Raw genomic sequence first — 22178 nt, 5'->3', positions numbered from 1 at the left:
CATTAAACTCCTTTATCACATTAATCTCAGCACCACAAATGCATGTAAGCAACATGTTGTGCTCACCCTGGAATTTTTGTGTGTTTTATGCTGTGCTGCAGCCACTGAATAGTAGGAGGAGGTGTGTTGGACCAAAGTCATGATGTTCATTTTGTGTGAAGAGCCTAATTACTTCATAATAGCTGAGTTCAGGGGCCTGTAACATTAGCCAGGTACAATCCACAGGAGATATTCTACTGGGGACTGGAAATAGGTAAGAAGCAACATACACAGTATATGCAGTAACCCAACAGGATCTAGGCATATATTCACACCTAAACAGAGCAGAAACTCTTGTTAAGGTCATGCTTCAGACCCTTATTGAGATAATTTATGTATATATAGTAAGCTTGCTTGAGTTTTTATCTGTTTTTCACTTGTCTGAATATTTGGCCTTTCCAAGAGTTATTTATTTAAAATACCGATGCTGAAGGCTTTGAAAATAGCTTTCCAGGAAAAACCTTTTTATATAGACTGGGCAGGAAGGATGCCAAAGCAGGTAAAGAATTTGAGTTGCTTCAGGAAAAAGGAAAAAAAAAAAAAAGCAAAAAAAATAGACTATTGGTAAAGGATTGTGTGATAATATCAGAAGTATATTTATGTATTCATAATGACTACACAAATAAAATAGAAGAAACCTAAGGGGGAAAAAAAAAAGTGGGTAATTATTAATAATGCTGTCACACTGAGCAACACATCTTCAACACCTGTCCTGCCTGGATTTCAGGATTTCTTGCCTTTACAGCGAAGAACAGAGTAAAGATGGCTTTGTGTGCTTCAGAGAAGCTTTTAGTACTGATGTTTTTCCGAGAATCAGTGGAATTCAGCGAAGTAACCCAATGGTCTCTAATGAAAATTTGCATTTGGTTTTAGGCAACAGAAGCAGCAATACACCAACCAACTTGCCAAAGAAACTGACAAATATATTAAAGAGTTTGGATCTTTGCCTGCAACAAGTGAACAGGTATAAAACCAAAAAGCATGGCTTGTTTGACTATTATGTTGGCTCATGTAAAGTAGTTGAGTCACTTCAGTTCTTTATTCCTGTTTTCAAAGCACTGTTTAGTTAGTCAACACATTAGCACAATGTGGGAATACTTAAAATGTAAGAATATTTTGTTGCTGTCCAGACTTGTCCCAAAGTTGTTTTTATGTATCAGGAGTGAAGTTGTGTGACTGAAGTAGTGGGAATCAAGGCAATGTGCTGTGCCTTTCTGATTTTTCAGGTAGCTGGACACTTTGTAATCCATTGCAGTGATGCTGTATCTGACTCTGCCAGCACTCTGACTGCTTCCAGGGTCAAGGAATTGTATGCCGAAGTGCTGTTCACTCACTGTCTGAATAATTTGATCATTACAGTATGTCTGTTCTGCATCACTCAGATCAGCATATGTGCTATGTCTTGTCACAGACTTTTCCTTTAGCAAGAGGACTAGACAGGAGCTGTCTTTGCAGTCTTCAAACTGCTTCTTTCTGACGTCTGTGTAAAATCTTTCAGTCAGAAACACATGAAGTGGCTGTTGTGGTTAGTACACTCCTGTCTGCCCTCCTGTAGTTTCTTACCCTAGCAAAATCTGTCACTTAAATAAGGGAAGAACAACAGGATCCTAGAAAACATGGATTTGGGTTATTGTCACTTAAACAGCTTGCAAGGTCTGAGGGTGGTTACCAAGGAGCTTTTGGGAAAGTAATGGTCTTGAAACACTGAGTTCAAATGACAGGCCATGATCCATACAGCTCATCCTGTCAAGCTGTAAACTTCTAAGAGCAGTGTTGAAACTTAGCCTTGGTATATAACCTCTAGTTCAGCCAAAGTATCCTTAGTTTGTTGGGTTTTTTATTGTCTGCTTATCTTGGAGTTGAAAAGTTCACAGTGAAATGTTTTACTGTTTAATTTTATGCTTTTATCAAAGCTGTTTCCTAATGAAATGCATAAATAACAGATTCATGAATGGCAAATGACAACCTTTCAGAAATTTGTAAGGGTTGATATATGCATCTATTGAGAAAGTATGGTGGAGGCTCTCTTGTGTGCCCAATATTCCCCTTCACTACATCACCCCGAACCTGAAAGGTTAGAACAAGTATTTCTGGATCTGTTCTAAAGGACTTAAGGGGTGTGAACCCACTTCTGGATTCAATTTAATATGTATTTCCAGCATTTATGTAAAATACATATGAAGTGCTCTGTTCTTTTCTGCACCCTTCTTCCCCTCTAAATTCAGTCACCTCTGCATATTTTAGCATTCCTGGTGTCAAAATATTTCACACCAAAGCAGAAGATTTCACAATCAGCAGATCATAAGGAAGGTGGAAGTTTTCTAATCACTGCTCGTTTCTCATTTCCAGTTGTTAAATTAAAACAAATATATCGATTTCCTTTTTAAATGCCTTAATTTGTGTGGTTGTGTGATCCCAGAAGGAAAGAACGTTTGTCCATGGAATTGCAAATGGCTTTGTTGACAGCCTTCCCTTAGACCAATTTAGAATATATATGCATTGGTATTTAGCAGACTGGAAATAGTAAAACCTTGGAAAGCCTGAGCTCATTTGACTTGGTAAAACTTTTTCTCCTACAGCGTCAAAGAAAAATACAGAAAGACCGTCTTGTGGGGGAGTTCACCACAGCACTAACAAATTTCCAAAGACTCCAAAGGCAAGCTGCTGAGAAGGAAAAAGACTTTGTAGCCAGAGTAAGAGCCAGCTCAAGGGTGTCTGTAAGTATCAGAAAATGTGCCACTACTTTCTTTTCATTGGTGTTAGTGGTGTTCTGTGTCAGATTTGTCTCCACGCTGGAGGCAAATTACTTAAGACAAATTTACTTAGCTTATAGCTGAGTCTAAATGCTGCAGAACACGTGCTATATGATTTTATAGTAAAGGCTGCATTAAGTTGTAATAACCTCCCTGGACAACTGTTACTTTTTCCTTGCCTTTGTCACACAAAAGAATGAACTGCCGCTGTGTTCATGCTGTAGTCTTGCAAAAGCAACTTCTAGTAGATTTTGAAATGCTTTTGCATTTATCTTTAGATATCAACAGATTTTTTCCATTGGGGAAGAATGACTTGCCAGATTTCAATGGAGTATTAAGGTGGAGAAGTGCTGAGTAGCTTCAGATGTTGAGCTTTTCCTTGTCAGTATATCAATTTTGCCTTTTCACTTTGTGCCAGCTACACATTTTGTACTTGTCAGTTGTAGCAGGCAGTTACTGAGCTTTTGCTTGCATTTCAGCCTTATGCATGCATAAAGCAAAATCAGGATGAGAATGTGTTGAATCATGCTTCAGTTTGACTTACTAGAAACCTTCTAGTATTGTGTCCTTATAGAAATGCTGCCAGTACTCTTTTCAGGGCTATAATGTTTTATTTATGTTTTTAAACACTGATCATGTAGGGTGGGGCTCCAGAAGATAACTACAAAGAAGGAACACTTGTCTCTTGGGACAGGTAGGTTGAATTACTTAATATCCCTTAATCTAGCTCAAAATAATAAATGGCTTGCAGGGAAGCAAGCTGCCTATGATTTTTCTGGTTTTCAGCATAAAGAAGATACTTTGATGGCATATATGGGGAAAGAAAGAAGCAGTTCACATAAAGTCCCTCCTTTTTTTCCTGATGCTTCAGCTGCAGCCATGTCCTTTAGTTCCCCTAAGCTGCATTTGGGTATTCTGGGACCCAAATTTAGGGAAGAAGAGTCCAACTTGAATATAGTAAAGCTGTTGTGATAAGGGCCCAGTATTTACTGGGAACTCCCATTACTTCCATACTCTCCAAGAACTGTTTTTCAGTCTCAGATTATTTTTTGTTGCTCAGATAGATGTAAACTCTACAGTTGATAATTCAGAAGGAACTTTGACCTTGTATTCATACTTAGAATTTCCAGTCAGCCACAGGCTCTGTGCAGCAGTGCTTCAAGAGCTCTGCTACACCAAAGCTGTGATGGTTATACCATTTCTGTTAGCCAGGGACAGACAAGGGTAAAAACACATATTTTATTAACTGATAATGTCAAATGGGCTATGTACTTAACTGTAGGTTTATCCTTCTGAATAATTTCTCATTGTGCTTGTTCAGTTCTGCATGGGTTTTAGTTTGTTTTTTTTTGTCTGATAGTCAACCACAAGCACAAGTGCAAGATGAAGAAATTACAGAAGATGACCTCCGTCTTATCGAGGAGAGAGAGTCTTCCATTAGGCAGCTTGAAGTAAGTATAAGTGGTTTTACAGCAGAATATGCTTTTGATGTTCCAAAGAAATAGCATTTTAAAGGAGCATGAGCATTAATTGGAGGCATGATCCTTGAGGAGTTTGGGTTTGTCATTGGGTGTGATTTTTCCTTTCAAAACTGCAAATATTGTCTTTAGATCTGAAATGTACATTTGAAATCTACTGTAAGAAAACCATGTCTTGATATACTGTGTTTAACCTCAGTGGTTCTGTTATAGAATAGGAATGCTCATGTGATTACAAGGAAAAAGTGTGTATATTTTTTTTTCCAATATAGTCATATTATAGAACTATTTGTAACAGTGAATAGAAATGTAGCAAAATTATACCTCTCCTCACATGTCTTCCCAATGTATTGTTCAAGATGTTCATTCTTAAGTGGAAATACAGAGATTTTCTGTTTCACTGAAACTTTTGTAAGCAAGGGTTTCATAAACTTGATCTCAAAGTACCAGAAAAACCTTCAAAATAAGCACATTAAAATATTTTTTTTCATCCTGTAGTATAAAGAGTCATGAATGCACACCCTGGAGAACAGTATTTATATCTAAATGCACATAGATGTTAAAATGTGTGATGTACATTAATGATTTCATTTTGCAGGCTGATATTATGGACATCAATGAAATTTTCAAAGATCTAGGAATGATGATTCATGAACAAGGCGATGTGATAGGTAAGTCCAATTCAAATATTACCTGAAATTTTTGAATTCAGTTTCTCTGGCGAGCTGCAGTGTAGAACTTCCTTTTGCTGGAAAAATTCCTCTAATGACACTATCAATGCTAAAACAAATCAGGTACAACCTAATAATGGGTAAACTGGCTGAGATGACTGGGAATGCAGTAAGAAAGAGTGCCTAAAATCTAGTTTAAAGCATGTAATTTTTCATGTGTATAAAATGTCTTTAAAGTAGTTTTCTGAACTGTTTGTACATAAAATTGGAATTTATGTGGGACACCTTACTGTGTTTGTTAATGATCTAAGACTATAGATTCAGCAGATTCATACTTTGCCTTTCATGCAAACAGGTTTACTGTTTTAACAAAATGTGATTGAAGAATCCATTTTCTGCGTCAACTGTGAAACCATGCTCTTGTCTATGTCCAGAATATATTTTCAGGGCTTTTTTTTGTCACCTTGATCCATAATCGGTTCGTGTTCTTTTTACTGAAAAAAAATACAATCTGTGATAATATGGTAGAACACCAAACTAGAATCATGCCTCTTGGGGTATTGTTTGGTCTGTTGCCTCTATTTCATAAACCTTAGGACTTCTTTTAATCTGAGCAGAGAGTAATCAGTAGCAAGTTGGAGAACAAGTAAAAGATAATTTAAACAGGAAAAAAAAAAAAAGCAGAAGTACTGAAAATTTGTGCACTGGTTGGTATCTAAATTTTAGCCCTGCATGTACAACAGGAGAGCTGTTATCTGACATGAATTTAGCCAATCATTGCCTGGGCAGTTCTGGAGTGGACTCAGGCATAGGATGGGTCAAGCTTTCATAATACAAGGTACATTGTTGAATACTGATGAAGATACCAGCATTTTGAGACAGCTGTTGTATATGCTTTCAAGTATATTTTGGGATTCAAAACCTTTGACTGGTTTATGACTTACCAAAATTTGAAATTTTTTTCGTTTCAAAACAAAGACAGCATAGAAGCCAATGTGGAAAATGCAGATGTACATGTGCAGCAAGCAAACCAGCAGCTGTCAAGAGCAGCAAACTACCAGGTAATGCCAGTTGTGTGAAATTGTCCTGAAGTAGTTCTGACTTACACTTTCTTAGGCACTTTGGATTTTGTCTATCAAGTTCCTCAAAGGTTGAAGACTTAAAGGTTTATGTTAAACTACAATGCTATTTCTAGGTCAATAGAAAATAAAAGTCAGTGACTTCTGAAAGCTTTGGGTTTTGTGTGAAGCTGTTTTCAGCCAGACTATTTCAGAGCCTTCTGAGATTCTGTGAGAGCACTCTTTACTTAAGATAAACAAACAAAAATCAAAAAACCAACCAAAAAACCTTATACAAACAGACTCCTACTTGTATAATTCAAGAAGCTAAAGGTTCCTGTATAGGGGAGAGAGCAAATCCATGGAGATCACTGGAGGAGTAGGGAAGATAGGAAGGAAAATCTTCTGAAGATGTGGACAGTTAGCATTTATTTTTGTTGTCTAGAATCTTCCCAAAGCTGTATATATCCAGCTTTTGTTATTTGCTACTCTGATGCTGAGAACATATTTCAGACTGTCAAAGTTTTTTGAAAAGCCTTCTAATACCTTTAAATTCTACTTTCTTATAACATTTTTGGAACTTATTATAAATAATCTCATTAGTAATTAATCTTCTGCTTTAAGTTAGAGTTAGTCCTTAGACTTCCTTTTAAAAAATCTTCTTATGTGTGTTAGTAGTAGCTAGGACAGTAAATGAGTGACAGAATGTCTGAAAGACTGCCTTAGTGATTTCAGAAGTGGGAGAGGGCGCATCCTTGAACTGTATTCTGAGTGGGGCTAATTGGCATGTTAAGTACATTTCATTACTCCTATTTTGATACTTAAAAAGTTCAGGAAAGAAAATAATAGCAGCCAAAAATTTCAATGTAAGGTATAAGTTTTCTAGTTGAAATTTAAAATTAAAAGCTTCATGATTTATTTTATGGAGGAAAGGATGACAGAGTGCTGGTCTTGAGTGCTTTGGTATCTCAAGTTACAGACGTGTATGGGAAATGTGAAAGTTCTCAACATGCTCATAATTTAGACTGTATTGTAGTGACATCTATATAAGTGGGTTGCTAGTAATGTCTCTTTGGTTTGGGCTTTTTTGTTTGTTTGTTTTCTTTAAGAGCAGGTTCTACCTAAGAAACTTGGCAAAAACACCTTTAAAATAACTTTGACACATTTTTATTTTTAGACACATTTAGACACATTTTATTTTTAAAATAACTTTAGACACAGCAGTCTAAAACTGTAGTCCATTGTTCCCTTCTGTATATACAATAATAGTATTTTTTTTTCTAGCAGGGCATTTCTACTTCCTCTGTTGTACAACTGATTGTCCATTTCCTCTCTGTGCTGTCACCTATGCTCATGTTCTTTCCCCCAGCATTCTAATTACATCCATTCATTACATTATTGTGTGTTCTTTCATTAGTTTATTATGTGTACCAGAAATAATGCTGAAATAATTCTGTTGACTAATATAGCCATAAAGTAATGTAGGTAACTTTGCTTTTGCTTTTTTTTTCCTTGAACATCCTCAGATGACTTGACCATCTTTGTATGTAAGGACACAATTTAGTTAGATTGCACAAGCAGTAGGACCATAAAAGCTTCTGATAGTTTTCTGATGTTCTCATGTGGTACAGTTTTCAATCAACTTGTTCTTTTCTCTGTTGGCAGCAAAGATCCCGAAAGAAGATGTGCATACTGATTGTTATACTTGCTGTTGGAGCATTGCTTATTGGAATCATCATATGGTTATCTGTAAAACATAGATAGCTTTCTGGAGAAAGCTTTGTAATTTGTATTTAAATTAGGAAAGGAAATTCATAGTCATGGTTTGCTCATTGTGAAGCTGAGTAAAATAGTGGTTCTGTACTTCATCACACTTACATTTTTATAAGACATTTTGTTTTAACCTGAGAAATAATGTTCTCACTACTGCCATCAGTATAACTGCCTGCCCTCTCAGGTGTGGGTGCTGTCTTACCAGAGAAAACCAGTCAAGTTCATAAACTGTTCCATTAACTTAAACATGAAACATCTTAAGGTTTAGGGGGCTAATCAAAGTAATGATAATTTGTGTTGACATGATGGGTAATTATATTTTGGGATATTGCTAAATGTTGCTGCCAAAACAAACTCCTGAATTGTTGCTTGAGGCAATGAATTCACATCTCAGAATTTATTTTTAAGTTAGAAATATATTTTTTTCTCTCTGTTCCATCACATTCACCTACCCATTTGATATGGGTGGTTCAAAAATAAAATGTAAGTTGCTGAAGTCGATGTGATTTCTATACCTGAAGCCTGTGAACTAAGCCTTCAGTTTGCTTGAAATATTATAAATGTTCTGTTTATCTCTGTATCTGGCATCACGTATGGTTATGTCTGGAAACCTCCTGCAAAGGTAGGTAGATTGAACGATGTAATTACGTGAATTTTTTTTGTTCCAGTCCTTGCATTAAGAAATACTGTGTTTTATTGCACACATCTGGTATCTTTGCATCTGAAGTGTGCATGAGTGGGTTTGGTTAGATGAAAATATGCTCTAGTCTGTGACTTCAGAGACTTACTGGGAAGAATAGAAATTCCCAACTTCCTATCTGCACTTGAATGTCACTGTTTTGAGACTGTTTTGATTTAGTCCCCACGAACAGGTCCAAAGCTGTATATGATGTCTTTTACACAGCTTAAGAAAAGAAGATGAAAAATTCAATTCCAAGTTCAACACTGGTATTTGGAATTAAGTTAAAATCGGTTGAATCTGACTGAAAGCATTTTAAAAGTTTGATGCTTATAGCCTTTAAAATGACCTTTCTTCCTTTTGTGCCATTTTTTACTAATATATTAAAAATGTAAAAACACTTTTTTGCCAATTAAACTATTTGCCTTTTTACTTAATCTTGATGAACTAATCTTAAAAGTGTACAAAGTCACTTAATCTGTATTTTATAAAGTTCTTCCATACCAGATGGACAGAGAATGCACTGTGTACATGGTGAACTATGAAATATTATTTGGGAACAATCTAACTGTAAGCATAAATTAATTGTAACCATGCAACCAAAATAAAGGTCTTTTAAAGAGTACACTTTTCTAGTAGCTGCTTTTTTTCAGAATCCATCTTTAAAAGCACAGCTGTTGTCTTTGCCTTTATGTGAATGATTGAAACTTCTCTGAACAACTCCAGAGAATTTTAGGTCAGCTGGGAGGAGGCCCCAGGGAACCTCTCTTCCTGTACTGTACTTCACGTGGTTAATGAAAATGTTCCTGGGTCTTGCATTCCCGTAGTGATGCTAATGCCCTGGGATTTTTGTTTTCAGATTACACTAGTCTAAACAAGAACAGTCAGCATTTAGTCAGGTTTAGCTTTCTTACCAGTAAGATGTCTAAAACTGACTTTGGAAGTTTCCTGGCTTTAATGTTCAGCCAACTCTGCACTACTGCAAACAGGCCCAGAAGGATGGAAGGATCCTGTTTGCCAGGAGAATCTTTTCTCTGTTGCAATACCTCATACCTGCCTTTGTTAGTGACTGATGCCATTGATATGCTGAGGAATGAAAACAGCTCTTTGGTAGCAGAACTTCAGCTCTGACTCCTGACAGATCAGAAATTCACTCTGTGCTTGATATTTCTTACATTGCATTTGTCTTAGGTTTTCTACTAGGAGGATTCTCTACTAAAATGCATTACCACCTTGAGAAATACTGTCCTTGGGAAGAGATGGTGTATTTACTGCTTGTTTACCTTATAAAGGGATGTGTACCCTCTTTACTGAGTTTGTCCAGTAGTGACTGCAAGGTGGGATAGCCAGTTCATAAAAGCATCCACTATGAGGAGCTGGTGAGAATCAGGCTGGGGCAACAGCACCAAATAACTTGGAAATTCTGCAAGAGGCACAGTGTTGCATTTCCCAAAGCTCTGCTGTAACCTGCAGTCTCTGCTCTTCTGTGTCTGATTTGTCTGCATGTCTTTATCTCCCACATGGAATTGTCTGTTTTCAGTTATGTGCCTGTTATAAATGCAACGGCAAATTAAAGATAAACAAAGATTAATTTATTATAAATTAATAAAGCAACAAACAGTGAGGAAAAAACCACAATAAATGGACAGCGCAGCGCTGGGTGGACAGGGTCTATACGCAAGGTATAGGTGTTCCCAAATCCACGTCTGAGGGTTCTCTGGCCTGGGTTTTTATAGGGATTTTATGTCCCCAGGCTAGAATTCCAACCAGTTTCCATTCACCAAATGTCCCTGATTGTCTGGTGAATGGATTTCCTGGCCTAGAACATTGAGTCAGTAAGTATCCGGGCAGAGTCTCCTCAAATGCAAAGTGAGTCTGTATGTATTTTAACATATTTCACCACAGCAGGATTGAGAGATCCGGGCTAGCGCCGATGGATATCTCGGAGGAGTAGCCTCTTCTTTGTCTCTCTTGATTGAATTTCTGTAGTATGGGTTTGGCGGGTGTGGTGTTCGATTCTGGCAACGACCATCTTCCTGGGGCTCGTCCCTTTTGTCTTGCTTGATGGTCTCCTGCCGAAATCGGCCGGGCGTTGCCTTTCTCTGGAGGTAGACTTTTAGGCTGGTTCTTTTGTTTCTATGATGGCCTGTGTCCTGTCCTTTCCTCCGAGTTGATGAGTCTGCTGAAACCTGTTATCTGGGGGGGTCCTTTTGCAATTCGTGATTTTTGGAAAAGGAATTCTATCTCGACCGGGAGGAGAATTCCTTATTCCATACTTACATTTAGTTATAATTATACATACTTTATTTAAACTTCTTACTCCGAATTTTTATTTACTCAATTCTTTATTACAGTCCCCCACCTAATAATTTGAACACATTAAAAATTCGTGTTTTTCATACTTTTTCAGAGGAATATCAGGTTAAATAATGTCGTTTTCCTCTTGGTCTAATTCTTCTATATTTTCTGTGGACAACATATGTTTATTTTCAAATTCCCTCAATGCCTTAACCGCATTTCTATTCTCTTTTTCTTCTTCTAACTTCATGATTTTTGAAAGAAGGGTAGTGTTTCCTTGTGCCTTTTCTGGGTCTATTGGGAGAGAGGCAATCTGCATTCCTTGAACGACAGAATGTATCAGTCTGATCAGACAAGGAATTAGGCAGGGTAGGAAGATGACTCCGGCAATAGAACATCCTATAAAGAATACTAGCTTTTTCCACCATGCCCCTTGCCCAAAAATTTGATCCCACCAAGAGGCTTGGAGAATCGAATTCCACTTCTGGACGGGTACATGGGCTACTTTCTTTATTTCAGCGGCTAGACCCTTTATAGTTTCTCCGAAGTCATCTATCTCCATGCAACACTCTGACTCGTTATATCTGCCACACACTCCTCCCTCCTCAGCTAGCAAATAGTCGAGAGCGAGTCTGTTTTGGTAGACAAAGGCTCTCATCTGAGAATGTTGTTTTGCAAGGAGTTCCAGGGCTTCTGAAGTGTGGTTTGAAACAACTTCTACCACAGCCTGTAACCTAATGAGCCGATTGAGGAGGTAGATTGGGGTCCTGTATCCCCAACTGCCATCATTTGCCCATGTTGCCGGTCCATAATATTGTATGATTCTTTCGGCGGGCCATTCCTCCCCCTTCCACTGGTGGTTACCTCCGGCTATTGGTAGTTCCCGTTTCAATTCCCTCTTTTGTCGGGCTAGGGTTTCAAAGAGGGGAGCACCTAAAGACCTACTTTCATCTTTAGGTAGTGTAAAGAAGAAAGGCCGAATTATTCCGAGTGTGCATGACCCTTTCCAATTTCTGGGCAATTCACTGTATGCTTTCTTTCCGCATATCCAGTAAATCCCATCCGGTGCCTTCCAATCTCTGTTAAGTTTTGCCGGGTCCTCCCAATATTCCCTCAGGCCGAGAAAGGCATGGAAGGGATTTGCCCCGTCCTGTTTGTTCCAACATAAACCAATTAGATCTATCCATTCGCAATTATTTTCCCGAGATTGGCTCCAATAGCCCTCGGGTGGTTCCGGCTGCCAAATTTTTGTCTTTTTATCTGAATTTACCGAGAGAGTTTTTACACACGGGGTGTAACCAACTAGCTCGGTGAATTCCCTTCCTTCCCGACTGACACAAAAAGTTCCAATGATTCTTTTGTCAATCACCCACCCCTCTGGTCGCCGGGTTGTTTTGGATAATTTTAATCTTGTCCACTTAAGTAATTGTTCTGGGGTTAATCCTTCTCCCTTCCATGGCCATCTTTCGGCTGATTTCAGGCCACCACATATCCAACAATTAGTCAATCCCAATTCGGTAGCTATTTCCTGCATCAGATCTATGAATAGATTCTGATTAGGGCTAGGTAGCTTCCAATTATCGTATTGTTTTTCTAGTTGTTCGTATTGCTCACTGAGAGAGTTTAACCTCTCTTGTTCGAGTCTTTTTTTCTTATTTTCCATTTCCTGCCTTTTTAGTTCAAGAGTTAATTGTTTTATTTTATTTTCAGGGTCTGAACCATCCTCGTCTTTTGCAAAACAGATCACCTGATCAAACTGCAGACACACTCTATCATCGTCATTTTTCAGTAAATCTAAAACTATCGGTTCATTACTGAATGACACTTTCGTTTCATGTTTCAGGTTCTTCCCTTCCCAGTACAATTTCCCCCCCATGGCACAATATTTTAAGTTTGCTTTATTGTAACACAAGGGGTTGACTCTGTGGTACGCAATGAACGTCGACTGTTTCTTTCCTCCAATCCAGACAGTTTTATTACACTGCCCGCAGACCGAGATTGGGGAAACCCCTCCTATATCTCTCTTATTTCGTAGGTGGGTCGCTTGGACCTCTTTTTCCCCTGTGTTATGGGGTTGCCTTTTTCCAGTACCTATCCCCGGGGTGGAGCACCAAATTTTTCCTTCCAGCTTACACAGGTCCATTTGGGTACCGTTTGCCCAACATTCTCCTGCGTGCAATTCCGGAGGGCAGGCGATCCATGGCTCTGTTCGCGAGACAGTTGGGCACTGCTCACACTTCCCCAGGGAGGTCGTCCCCGGAGGCGCCTCGGGGCCCGTTCTCTCGGTCCAGCACATGGCTAGGTTCAGGATCGTCAGGATTCCCCACAATCGCATCCCTCTGCCATTCCCTCCGCCCGTACAAGAACATACGGCGGGGATAACCATCTTCTCGGCAGCAAGGACTGTCTTCAGGGGCCCTTGACGTTCTGATGGCAAACCTCCTTTTAAAGGTTGCCCACCGAGATGCCTTGATCGTGCCGCTCCTGCACGGTACCTTTACGTTTCGGCGGCACTCTATTATTAGAGGTTCCGCCTTACAGTCCAAATGGCCTCGTAACCCTTTTTGAAAAAATCGGAACCACTCAGGAGAGTCGAGTTCCAAGATACCCACCCGGGTAGCAAGTGCTAGAAAAAGGTTGTTCTGTTCTAATTCCTCTTTGTAACACGCGGCACACAACCCTCTCGGTTTTTGCCCTCCCAAACAATGAGTCACCCACGTTTGTTTACAATATGCACACTTAAAATGTACAAAAGGAAAACAATAACATTCAAAATTGGTGCAACTTATCCTGTCTTCGTTGCTCATTTGTTGTTCCGCTGAAGCCTGATTTTCAATTCTCCCGGAGGGGTTACAATTTTCCACTCGGGGGAGTCGCGAACCGAAACTTTCTTCACTCGGGAAGAGTGTGTCCAGCCCTTTTCAGCTGTACGAACCGCGGTGTCTGTAGTCAGGAGGACGAGGAATGGTCCTTCCCAGTGGGGACTGAGGGGTTGCTCTTTCCACACTTTGATCAGTACCTTGTCCCCTGGTTGAATTTGGTGGATCGGAAATCCCAACGTGCTGCTTTGAGGAATCAATCCTCTTCTCCTTAACTCCTGTAAGTTTTTATTTATAGAAATGAGATAAGGTTGGAGTTGAACATCCTCTGTTTGAAGATGTTCAACCGGCATACCATGCTTGTACGGCATTCCATACAACATTTCAAAGGGGGACAGCCCTGTTTCTGAGTTCGGCATGGTTCTTATATTCAACAATGCCAAGGGGAGACATTTGACCCAGGACATTTTTGTTTCAATTGTCAATTTGGATATTTGTGACTTCAATGTCTGATTCATTCTTTCCACTTGCCCCGAGCTCTGAGGGTGCCAAGGAGTATGATATTGCCATCTGATCCCTAACGCATCGGACAACTGTTTGATAATTTTTGAGGTGAAATGTGTACCCTGATCCGAATCAATATGGTCTATAATACCATATCTAGGAATTATTTCCTCCAGTAGAATTTTAGACACTGTTTGAGCCGTGGCCTTAGCTCTGGGAAAGGCCTCTACCCAATGTGTCAATTTATCTACTATAACTAACAAATATTTATTTCTGCCAATTTTCGGTAATTCCGTGAAATCCACTTGGATTCTTTCGAATGGTCGGTATGAGATTGGCCGACCTCCCCAATTGGTTTGCCGAAAATTCGCTCTGTTTACCTTTTGGCATATCACACATCCCTGTACCTCTTGTTTTGCAAGCTCAAAGATTCCCTTACACCCGAAGAATTTTAAAAATTGTTCAGCCAATGCCCTGGTTCCCCAATGGGTTTGTGCATATAGTCTTTTGAGTATTCCTTTTGCTATTCCCTTTGGGACCAACTCCCTCCCGTCAGGTAACCACCATTTACCCTCTTTGAAATGTCCTCCTACCTTTTTGAAGTCTTCCTGCTCCTTTTCTGAAGGAAGCACTGAAACCTCTGGGGGTTCCCTTGGGACTAGCTCAGAAATACTTACGGTCAACAATGCCGCTCTTTTCGCCTCTTTATCCGCTAAATTGTTTCCCCTTGTATGGAATTGTCGTCCGGTCTGGTGTCCTTTTACATGAACCACAGATATCTCCAGTGGCTCCCTGACCGCTTCTAAAATTTGTCTAATTATTTCCTCATGTACCAATCCTTTTCCTTTAGTGTTGATCAGACCCCTTTCTTCCCAAATTTTCCCGAAGGTATGCACTATCCCAAATGCATATCTTGAATCGGTATAGATGGTTCCCCTTTTTCCCTTCAAGCCTTTGAGGGCTTTTAGGAGAGCAAAAAGTTCACAAGCCTGCGCTGACCAATTTGCTTTTAGGGGACCCGATTCTACAGTCTGTCCTGTTATACCATTTATGATGGCATAACCCGATTTACGTTTTCCCTCCATCATTCTCGAGGAACCATCGATAAACCATTTTTCTCCTCCTTCCAATTCCTGATCCTCCAGGTCGGGTCTTATTTTAGTTTGTAATTCCACTGTTTCAATACAATTATGTAGTAGCTTTCCCGTTGGTTCCCCGTACAAAAATTGCGCAGGGTTTTGTGCAGAGGTTGTCCTTAATTCCAATCCTGGCGAACTGATTAACATGGCTTCATACTTCAGAAGCCTTGAATCGGTCAACCATTTCTCCGCTTTTTGTTGTAAGATATTTCTTACATCATGTGGAGTATAAACTATCAGGGGAGCTCCAAACGTTACCTTTTTGGCTTCCCCAACCAACAGTGCTACTGCCACAATTGCTTGCAGACACGTAGGCCAGCCCCGACTGACTGGATCTAGAATTTTGGACAAAAACCCTATGGGTTTCTTCTTTTCTGCCCATTCCTGGGTTAAAACTCCCTGTGCTGTTTGTCCACTTATGTCGACAAACAGTTGAAACTCTTTTCTGATGTCTGGTAATGTTAGAACTGGAGCAGTGACAAGGGCATTCTTTAGTTCTTGAAATTTAATTTCGTCTTGCCCTGTCCATTTTAATCGATCTGTATTTAGCCTTTCATACAGAAATTTTACCTTTTCACTGTATCCCTCAATCCACTGTCTGCAATATCCCATGAGCCCTAAAAATTGCCTAATTTGTCTCTTGGTTTGTGGGGCAGGAAGTTCAAGGATTCCCACCACCCTCTCGGGATCTAATTTCTTTTTCCCTTGTGATATCCAATGTCCAAGATATTTTACTTCGGGCTCGGTGAATTGCAACTTGGATTTAGACACTTTCAACCCCTTTTGTCCCAGAAAATTCAGCAGGGAAATGGTACATTTCTTCACCTGCTCTTCCGTGATCCCGGCGATTAGCAAATCGTCTACATATTGTAATAGTTTTGTCCCTTCCTCTGGAGTGAATTGAGTGAGTAGCTGCTCTAAGGCTTGTCCGAACAAGTTCGGAGATTCAACGAATCCTTGTGGAAGGGCCGTCCACCGCAATTGCTGATTTCGATTGGTATCTGGGTCCTCCCACTGGAAAGCGAAAAAATCCCTACTCCCTTCATCTAGAGGACATGTCCAGAAAGCATCTTTTAAATCAATTACACTATACCATACATCCTCTGGTGAGAGTCTGCTTAGTAAAGTGTAAGGATTTGCTACCACCGGAAACCTGGTTCGGGTTCTAGCATTTACAGCTCTCAAGTCCTGAACCAATCGGAAGTTCCCATCGGCTTTCTTTACTGCCAGGATGGGGGTGTTATGTGGGGACATGCAGGGCTCGAGCGTGCCTCCTTTAAGCAGCTCGTCAATTATTAATTTCAAACCCTTCCTCCCTTCGGCTGGGATGGGGTATTGTCGGATCCTTATCGGATTCTCTGGATTTTCAATTTCAATTTTGATGGGAGCAATATCTAATTTTCCCACTTCCCCCTTTGAGTGCCATACTCGGGGGTCAATTTCCTTTTCATCTTTTGAAGTTAAATGCAACACCTTCACTACTAATTCTGAATTTTTCACAATGATGTTTATTCCTAAAGCTATGATCATATCTCGTCCCAATAGATTGTAGTCGGCTTCTTCTACAAGCAACAAATTTCCTAAACATATCTTATTTTCTGACTCGATTTCCACCTCCTTGATTACCGAGACTTTAAATGGATCTCCTTTTGCGCCAATTACAATTACTTTTTCTTTACTCGTTTCACACCCTATAGGCAATTTCTGCAGGGTGCTTCTCTCAGCCCCGGTATCAACCAGGAAACTCATTTCCTGGCGGTGGGGACCTACCTTCAATTTTATCAAGGGCTCCTTTGCTGTTACCGTCCCCATTTGGAAGAGCCCAAGACTTCCCTAATCTTCTTTAAATATTTGTTCATCTTTTATTCGTTTCCTGCAATCCTTTTTTATGTGTCCTACTTTCTTACAGTAGAAGCACTCAGGAAGATCCTTTCGAGGAGGAGTTTCCTCCTTTTGGGATCCTTTTTGTTTTTTAGGTATCGGTTTACCCTGTTTCTGTTCGTGTTTTTGAACTTCTTTTACTGCGGCCACTAATATTTTGGCTTGAAGTTTCTGTTTTTCGTCTTCTCTCCTCATATAAACCTTCTGAGCTTCCCTTAGAAGCTCTTGGAGACTCTTCTCCTGCCATCCATCAATTTTCTCAAGTTTCTTCCTAATGTCCTCCCATGATTTAGCCACGAACTGCGTTTTCAGTAGGACCTCCCCCACCGGAGAACTGGGATCAGTCCCGGAGTAAATCTGCAGACTTCTCCGCAGCCTTTCTACCCATTCGGTAGGGGATTCCTCTTTTCCCTGACATTCCCCAAATACTTTGCTAATGTTCTGTCCTCTGGGGACCGCCTCTCTTATTCCTTGCACGATGATATTCCTCAAATCCATCATGCTTCTTCTCCCTTCTTCGGTCTGGGCGCTCCAACTCGGGCTTACGCTCGGCCACTTTTGGTCACCGGGTGTTCCCTGCGGGTGCCGCCTTTCCCAATCCCTGATGCCCGCCTGTTTAATCATTTCTCTCTCTTCCTGGCTAAACAGGGATCTCAGGATGGCCATGAGATCTTCGTAGGTGTAAATACTACTTCCTAGAAAATCGTCTAATCTTTCGGCCACTCCAAATGGGTCATCTAGCAGTCGCCCCATTTCTTTTTTGAATGCTCGTACATCCCCTGAGTTAAGGGGCACGTTTACAAATCCAATTACTCCGGGGGCGGTTGGCACTTCCCTGAGAGGGAACATTCGGTGCCCATTTTCTGTCTCTCCCCATTCTCCATTTCCTATTTTTGATTTCCATCGAGTCCTGCTTGCAGGAGGGGAACTGGAGTTTGCGGGAGGGTTTCCCCTCATTGCTGGCGGGATGTCTGCCGCAGCTAAGTGACTCAGAGGGTTCCCTTCTGATACTTTTGGTGGTCCCAGCTGTGGTGGCCGGACCGGGATTTGTGGAGGGGGTAAGCCCCATCCTTGCGCCAACACCGACTCCAAAGAGGGTGCGGTGGCTGGGTTTTCTGCAGGTGGGGGGGTAGTGAGGGTTTCTGGCACTACTCCCGGTGGTTGAGGGGAGCGTGCCTCTGCTAGTTGCCCCATGGAACCCTCGGGTGCTGATGGTACTACTTGGTCCATCATCGGAGGCTCTACTGGCCCGCAGTATGGAGGGGGTAAGTGATCCAGGGGTTCCCAGGTCTCTGTTTTATGTTCGTTTTTCTGTTTCACTGGAAACAGCCGCACTCTGGTATTTAAACAGAGTTTGGCATACTCTTTCTCCTCGCCGTCTGGCGAGACCTTTTTCTCTACGTGTGCGAGTAATTCCCTGCACGTCCATTTATCAAATGTTCCCAATACTGGCCAAGTGAGACAGTTTCTCAATTCCTGTCCTCCCCAGATCTCGGCACAGTAATAAATCATTTTTGCCTTTGATTTTCCTCGTCTCTCGGGACAAATTTCCCAATTTTTCAACATCCACCCTAAAGGACTCTCTGGTGGGATGTCTAGCATTTGTTTTGATTCCTCTGATGGGCTTTTCTCGTTATCTATTTTCTGCGTTCTACTTTTTCTCTGTCCCATTTTCTTACGATTCTTACCTGCTCTGCGTTGTGTTCGTCTTTTTCTTCGTCTGAAAGTCCTAGATCGCACCAATACTTACCTCTCGGTTAGCTGTACCGGGGTTTTCTCGATGTTCCGACTTTCTAAATCTTTTGGCTGAGAGAGTTTACCAGTTCCAGAGCTCGACTGGACGTCCCTTCCTCTCTCAGCCCCCTTTGATCGGTCCCCTGAGACTCCCTTTAGCCTCAGGCTTTACGAGTAAGGAAAGAGAGACCCTTTCACACAGAATCGCTTCCTTCGCGGCCGGCCAATTCCCTCGCGGGAGGATGGAAACGCGGCCTTGAAGTCCACACTCGCTTCGTGACCAGGTCACGTCTCTCACAAACTCGCCCGATCACCCGCTCAACCTCACAGTACTTACAGCAATTTTCCTGCGAGGGCGTCTTCGTGCACGTATGACTTTTTATGAGCTACCAAGCCGCGGCTTTCCCGAAGGCTCCTGCCTTCCCGAGCTCTCTGGATCCGTTCCTCTTTATTATGGTTTTTCCTCAGCCTAAATTTGGTTCGGCAATCGGAGCGAACTGCGGAGGGTCTCTGCTCCCCAGGCCGCTGAAATCAGCGGGGGTACCCCCCTGGACAGCGAGATTCTCCCACAGTTTCTTCCGATCCGAGTCACGGCACCAATCTGTTATAAATGCAACGGCAAATTAAAGATAAACAAAGATTAATTTATTATAAATTAATAAAGCAACAAACAGTGAGGAAAAAACCACAATAAATGGACAGCGCAGCGCTGGGTGGACAGGGTCTATACGCAAGGTATAGGTGTTCCCAAATCCACGTCTGAGGGTCCTCTGGCCTGGGTTTTTATAGGGATTTTATGTCCCCAGGCTAGAATTCCAACCAGTTTCCATTCACCAAATGTCCCTGATTGTCTGGTGAATGGATTTCCTGGCCTAGAACATTGAGTCAGTAAGTATCCGGGCAGAGTCTCCTCAAATGCAAAGTGAGTCTGTATGTATTTTAACATATTTCACCACAGCAGGATTGAGAGATCCGGGCTAGCGCCGATGGATATCTCGGAGGAGTAGCCTCTTCTTTGTCTCTCTTGATTGAATTTCTGTAGTATGGGTTTGGCAGGTGTGGTGTTCGATTCTGGCAACGACCATCTTCCTGGGGTTCGTCCCTTTTGTCTTGCTTGATGGTCTCCGGCCGAAATCGGCCGGGCGTTGCCTTTCTCTGGAGGTAGACTTTTAGGCTGGTTCTTTTGTTTCTATGATGGCCTGTGTCCTGTCCTTTCCTCCGAGTTGATGAGTCTGCTGAAACCTGTTATCTGGGGGGGTCCTTTTGCAATTCGTGATTTTTGGAAAAGGAATTCTATCTCGACCGGGAGGAGAATTCCTTATTCCATACTTACATTTAGTTATAATTATACATACTTTATTTAAACTTCTTACTCCGAATTTTTATTTACTCAATTCTTTATTACAGTGCCTGTTCAGCTGTTCTCTGGTGTCAGTGGTTGGGGCACACTGAGGGAGAAGAGTGCTTCTGAGAGTCCCCATGGGTGCCTTGCTTGCTTTCATTTATGATTTATTGAAATAAAAACCTGCTTGTTGTGGTGTGGGGGTGGCTCCCCCATGTGCTCTCAGATGAAAGAATTCTTCCTTGAATCCCACTGGAGGTGGGACAGTGGAGCCCTTTACCTCTAGAAATGATGAAGGGCCAGCTCTCAGAAGGCACAGGGATGGTTCTGGCAGGTGTGGAGGCTTCTGCTGCTGCTGCCCCATCTGTGAGGCAGGGACTGGTCAGGAGGTCAGTGCTGGAGTGTTTACACACAAGCTCCTGTACCTGTTGGAGAGACCTGCCTGCAAGGCCCTAATTGCACATTAAGGATCTTTGTGATGTTAATTTTCAAACTTGATTAGGCAGAAACAAAGTGCTGGGAGGGGTTGTATTTAGAGTGTCCACGTTGAGGGGCATAAATACTCCTTTCTAAGCTGCTCTTAATGGAGCTTCTCTCTATCATTTCCCTCTCCTACATGCATACACTCTTAAATGTATGAAATGCAACTTCCAAGTATTTAAAGGAAGCTTTGATATCTATTAAGAACCCAATAAAACACTGGGTGTAACACCTATGAGTCAATGTTTTTAGAAGAAAGATTTTGGCTGTTCTGAATTATCCATCAATATCTGTCAGATTAGGAAGGCAAAAAATGCAATCAAAGCACCCTTCATTTTACTGAAGGAACATGCTAAGAATAGTTCCTTTGTAGTTATCTTAACCACACACCAGGGGTGCTTTTCTCTTCCTTCTTATTTTCTCAAAGAGCTGAATATCACAAGAGCACACAGCTTTTTTAAGTTTTTTCTTTTTTTTTTCCCCTGCACCTCCCCCCCTTTTAAATTGTTCTGATAATCAGCAGGGTATGCAATATCCCCAAGCTAACTTCATACCTGGGAGACTTCTTATGTCACCCACCTGCACACTGTGAGTGTACTGTCAGCAAATATGTTTGATGTCAGAGGTGTGGTCTAGATTTTGGATATCAATAGTTTGAAACCATGAAAAAAAGATGGAGTAAGGGGTCTAAAGGTTGGGGGAGGGAGGAAATGACATAATCTGTTAGTGAAGTTGAATCAATACCTTTGTTGTTGATCACTGGCTTAGGATGTTTCAAGGACTGTGTTGTTTGGTATCAAATTTGAAAGAGATTACTTGCTTTGCTTTTTTATTTCTGATTGAGCCCCGTTGGTGATTTCAAGAGCACCTGTGAGTGAGTAAAGTGCACAAATCTCCTCGCTGCTGGATATCAACAGTTGATGACTTTCTGTTTCTTATGGTACCTGTGGTGCAAAGTGGTGCTTAAGTGGGTACCTTGCAGCTTTCCCTTTCAGTTTGCAATTAAGTCCAGAGCTCTCACCCAAAGCTGTTGTGGAGTAAGGACTAATTATCCTCTGATGAGATGCCCACCTGCAGAGCCATTCTAGATGCTATTGCAATATAAGGGTTGGTTGCAAGAATAAATATCTGAAAGCAATCAGCTTCCAAACATCTTTGTCCTTGTAGGAGTCTGACGGTGCCCCTGATGCTGTAGAGGTTTCTTTAACTTAAGAATGCACATAACAAAGCATTGACTTAGCTTTGTGTATCCTGATACGTGATATCCTTCTGTGATAAAGGGAGTCGTGTTTGCATAATACTAAAGAACTCCACAAACCCAGAAATAACCAAAAAATGTAGCAAAATCTTCATTTTTTTTAGAGACAGAGAGCAACAAATGATGCTATAACTTGCTTCTTAATAAAACTCATTCTCAGCTTTTCCTGTTGGCTGTATTGACTATCTAGTCTTGAACACAGCTGCAGTGATTTGGCTTGCCGCTATCCCAATTATCACTATTTCAAATTATCAGAAAGGTACTCGGGGTAA

General features: G+C 41.1%; 1 protein-coding gene across 3 annotated transcripts in view; it reads left to right on the top strand.

Moving 5' to 3' along the window:
• The window catches only part of STX7 (syntaxin 7), a 31219-nt gene extending 22143 nt beyond the window's left edge, over positions 1 to 9076 (top strand). For all 3 annotated transcript variants that reach the window (XM_086877118.1, XM_086877119.1, XM_086877120.1), the window contains 7 exons: positions 913 to 1003; positions 2619 to 2756; positions 3434 to 3486; positions 4153 to 4243; positions 4869 to 4941; positions 5920 to 6002; positions 7665 to 9076. In XM_086877118.1, the coding sequence (XP_086733244.1) occupies positions 913 to 1003; positions 2619 to 2756; positions 3434 to 3486; positions 4153 to 4243; positions 4869 to 4941; positions 5920 to 6002; positions 7665 to 7763 (628 nt within the window). In that variant the 3' untranslated portion in view covers positions 7764 to 9076. The remainder of the gene's footprint in view (positions 1 to 912; positions 1004 to 2618; positions 2757 to 3433; positions 3487 to 4152; positions 4244 to 4868; positions 4942 to 5919; positions 6003 to 7664) is intronic.
• The last annotated feature ends 13102 nt before the right edge of the window (positions 9077 to 22178 follow it).

Source organism: Cyanistes caeruleus, chromosome 2, assembly GCF_971803275.1.
Source record: "Cyanistes caeruleus chromosome 2, bCyaCae1.hap1.1, whole genome shotgun sequence".
In the NCBI taxonomy this organism is placed as follows: Eukaryota; Metazoa; Chordata; class Aves; order Passeriformes; family Paridae; genus Cyanistes; species Cyanistes caeruleus.
This window is presented reverse-complemented; position numbering and strand designations above follow the sequence as displayed.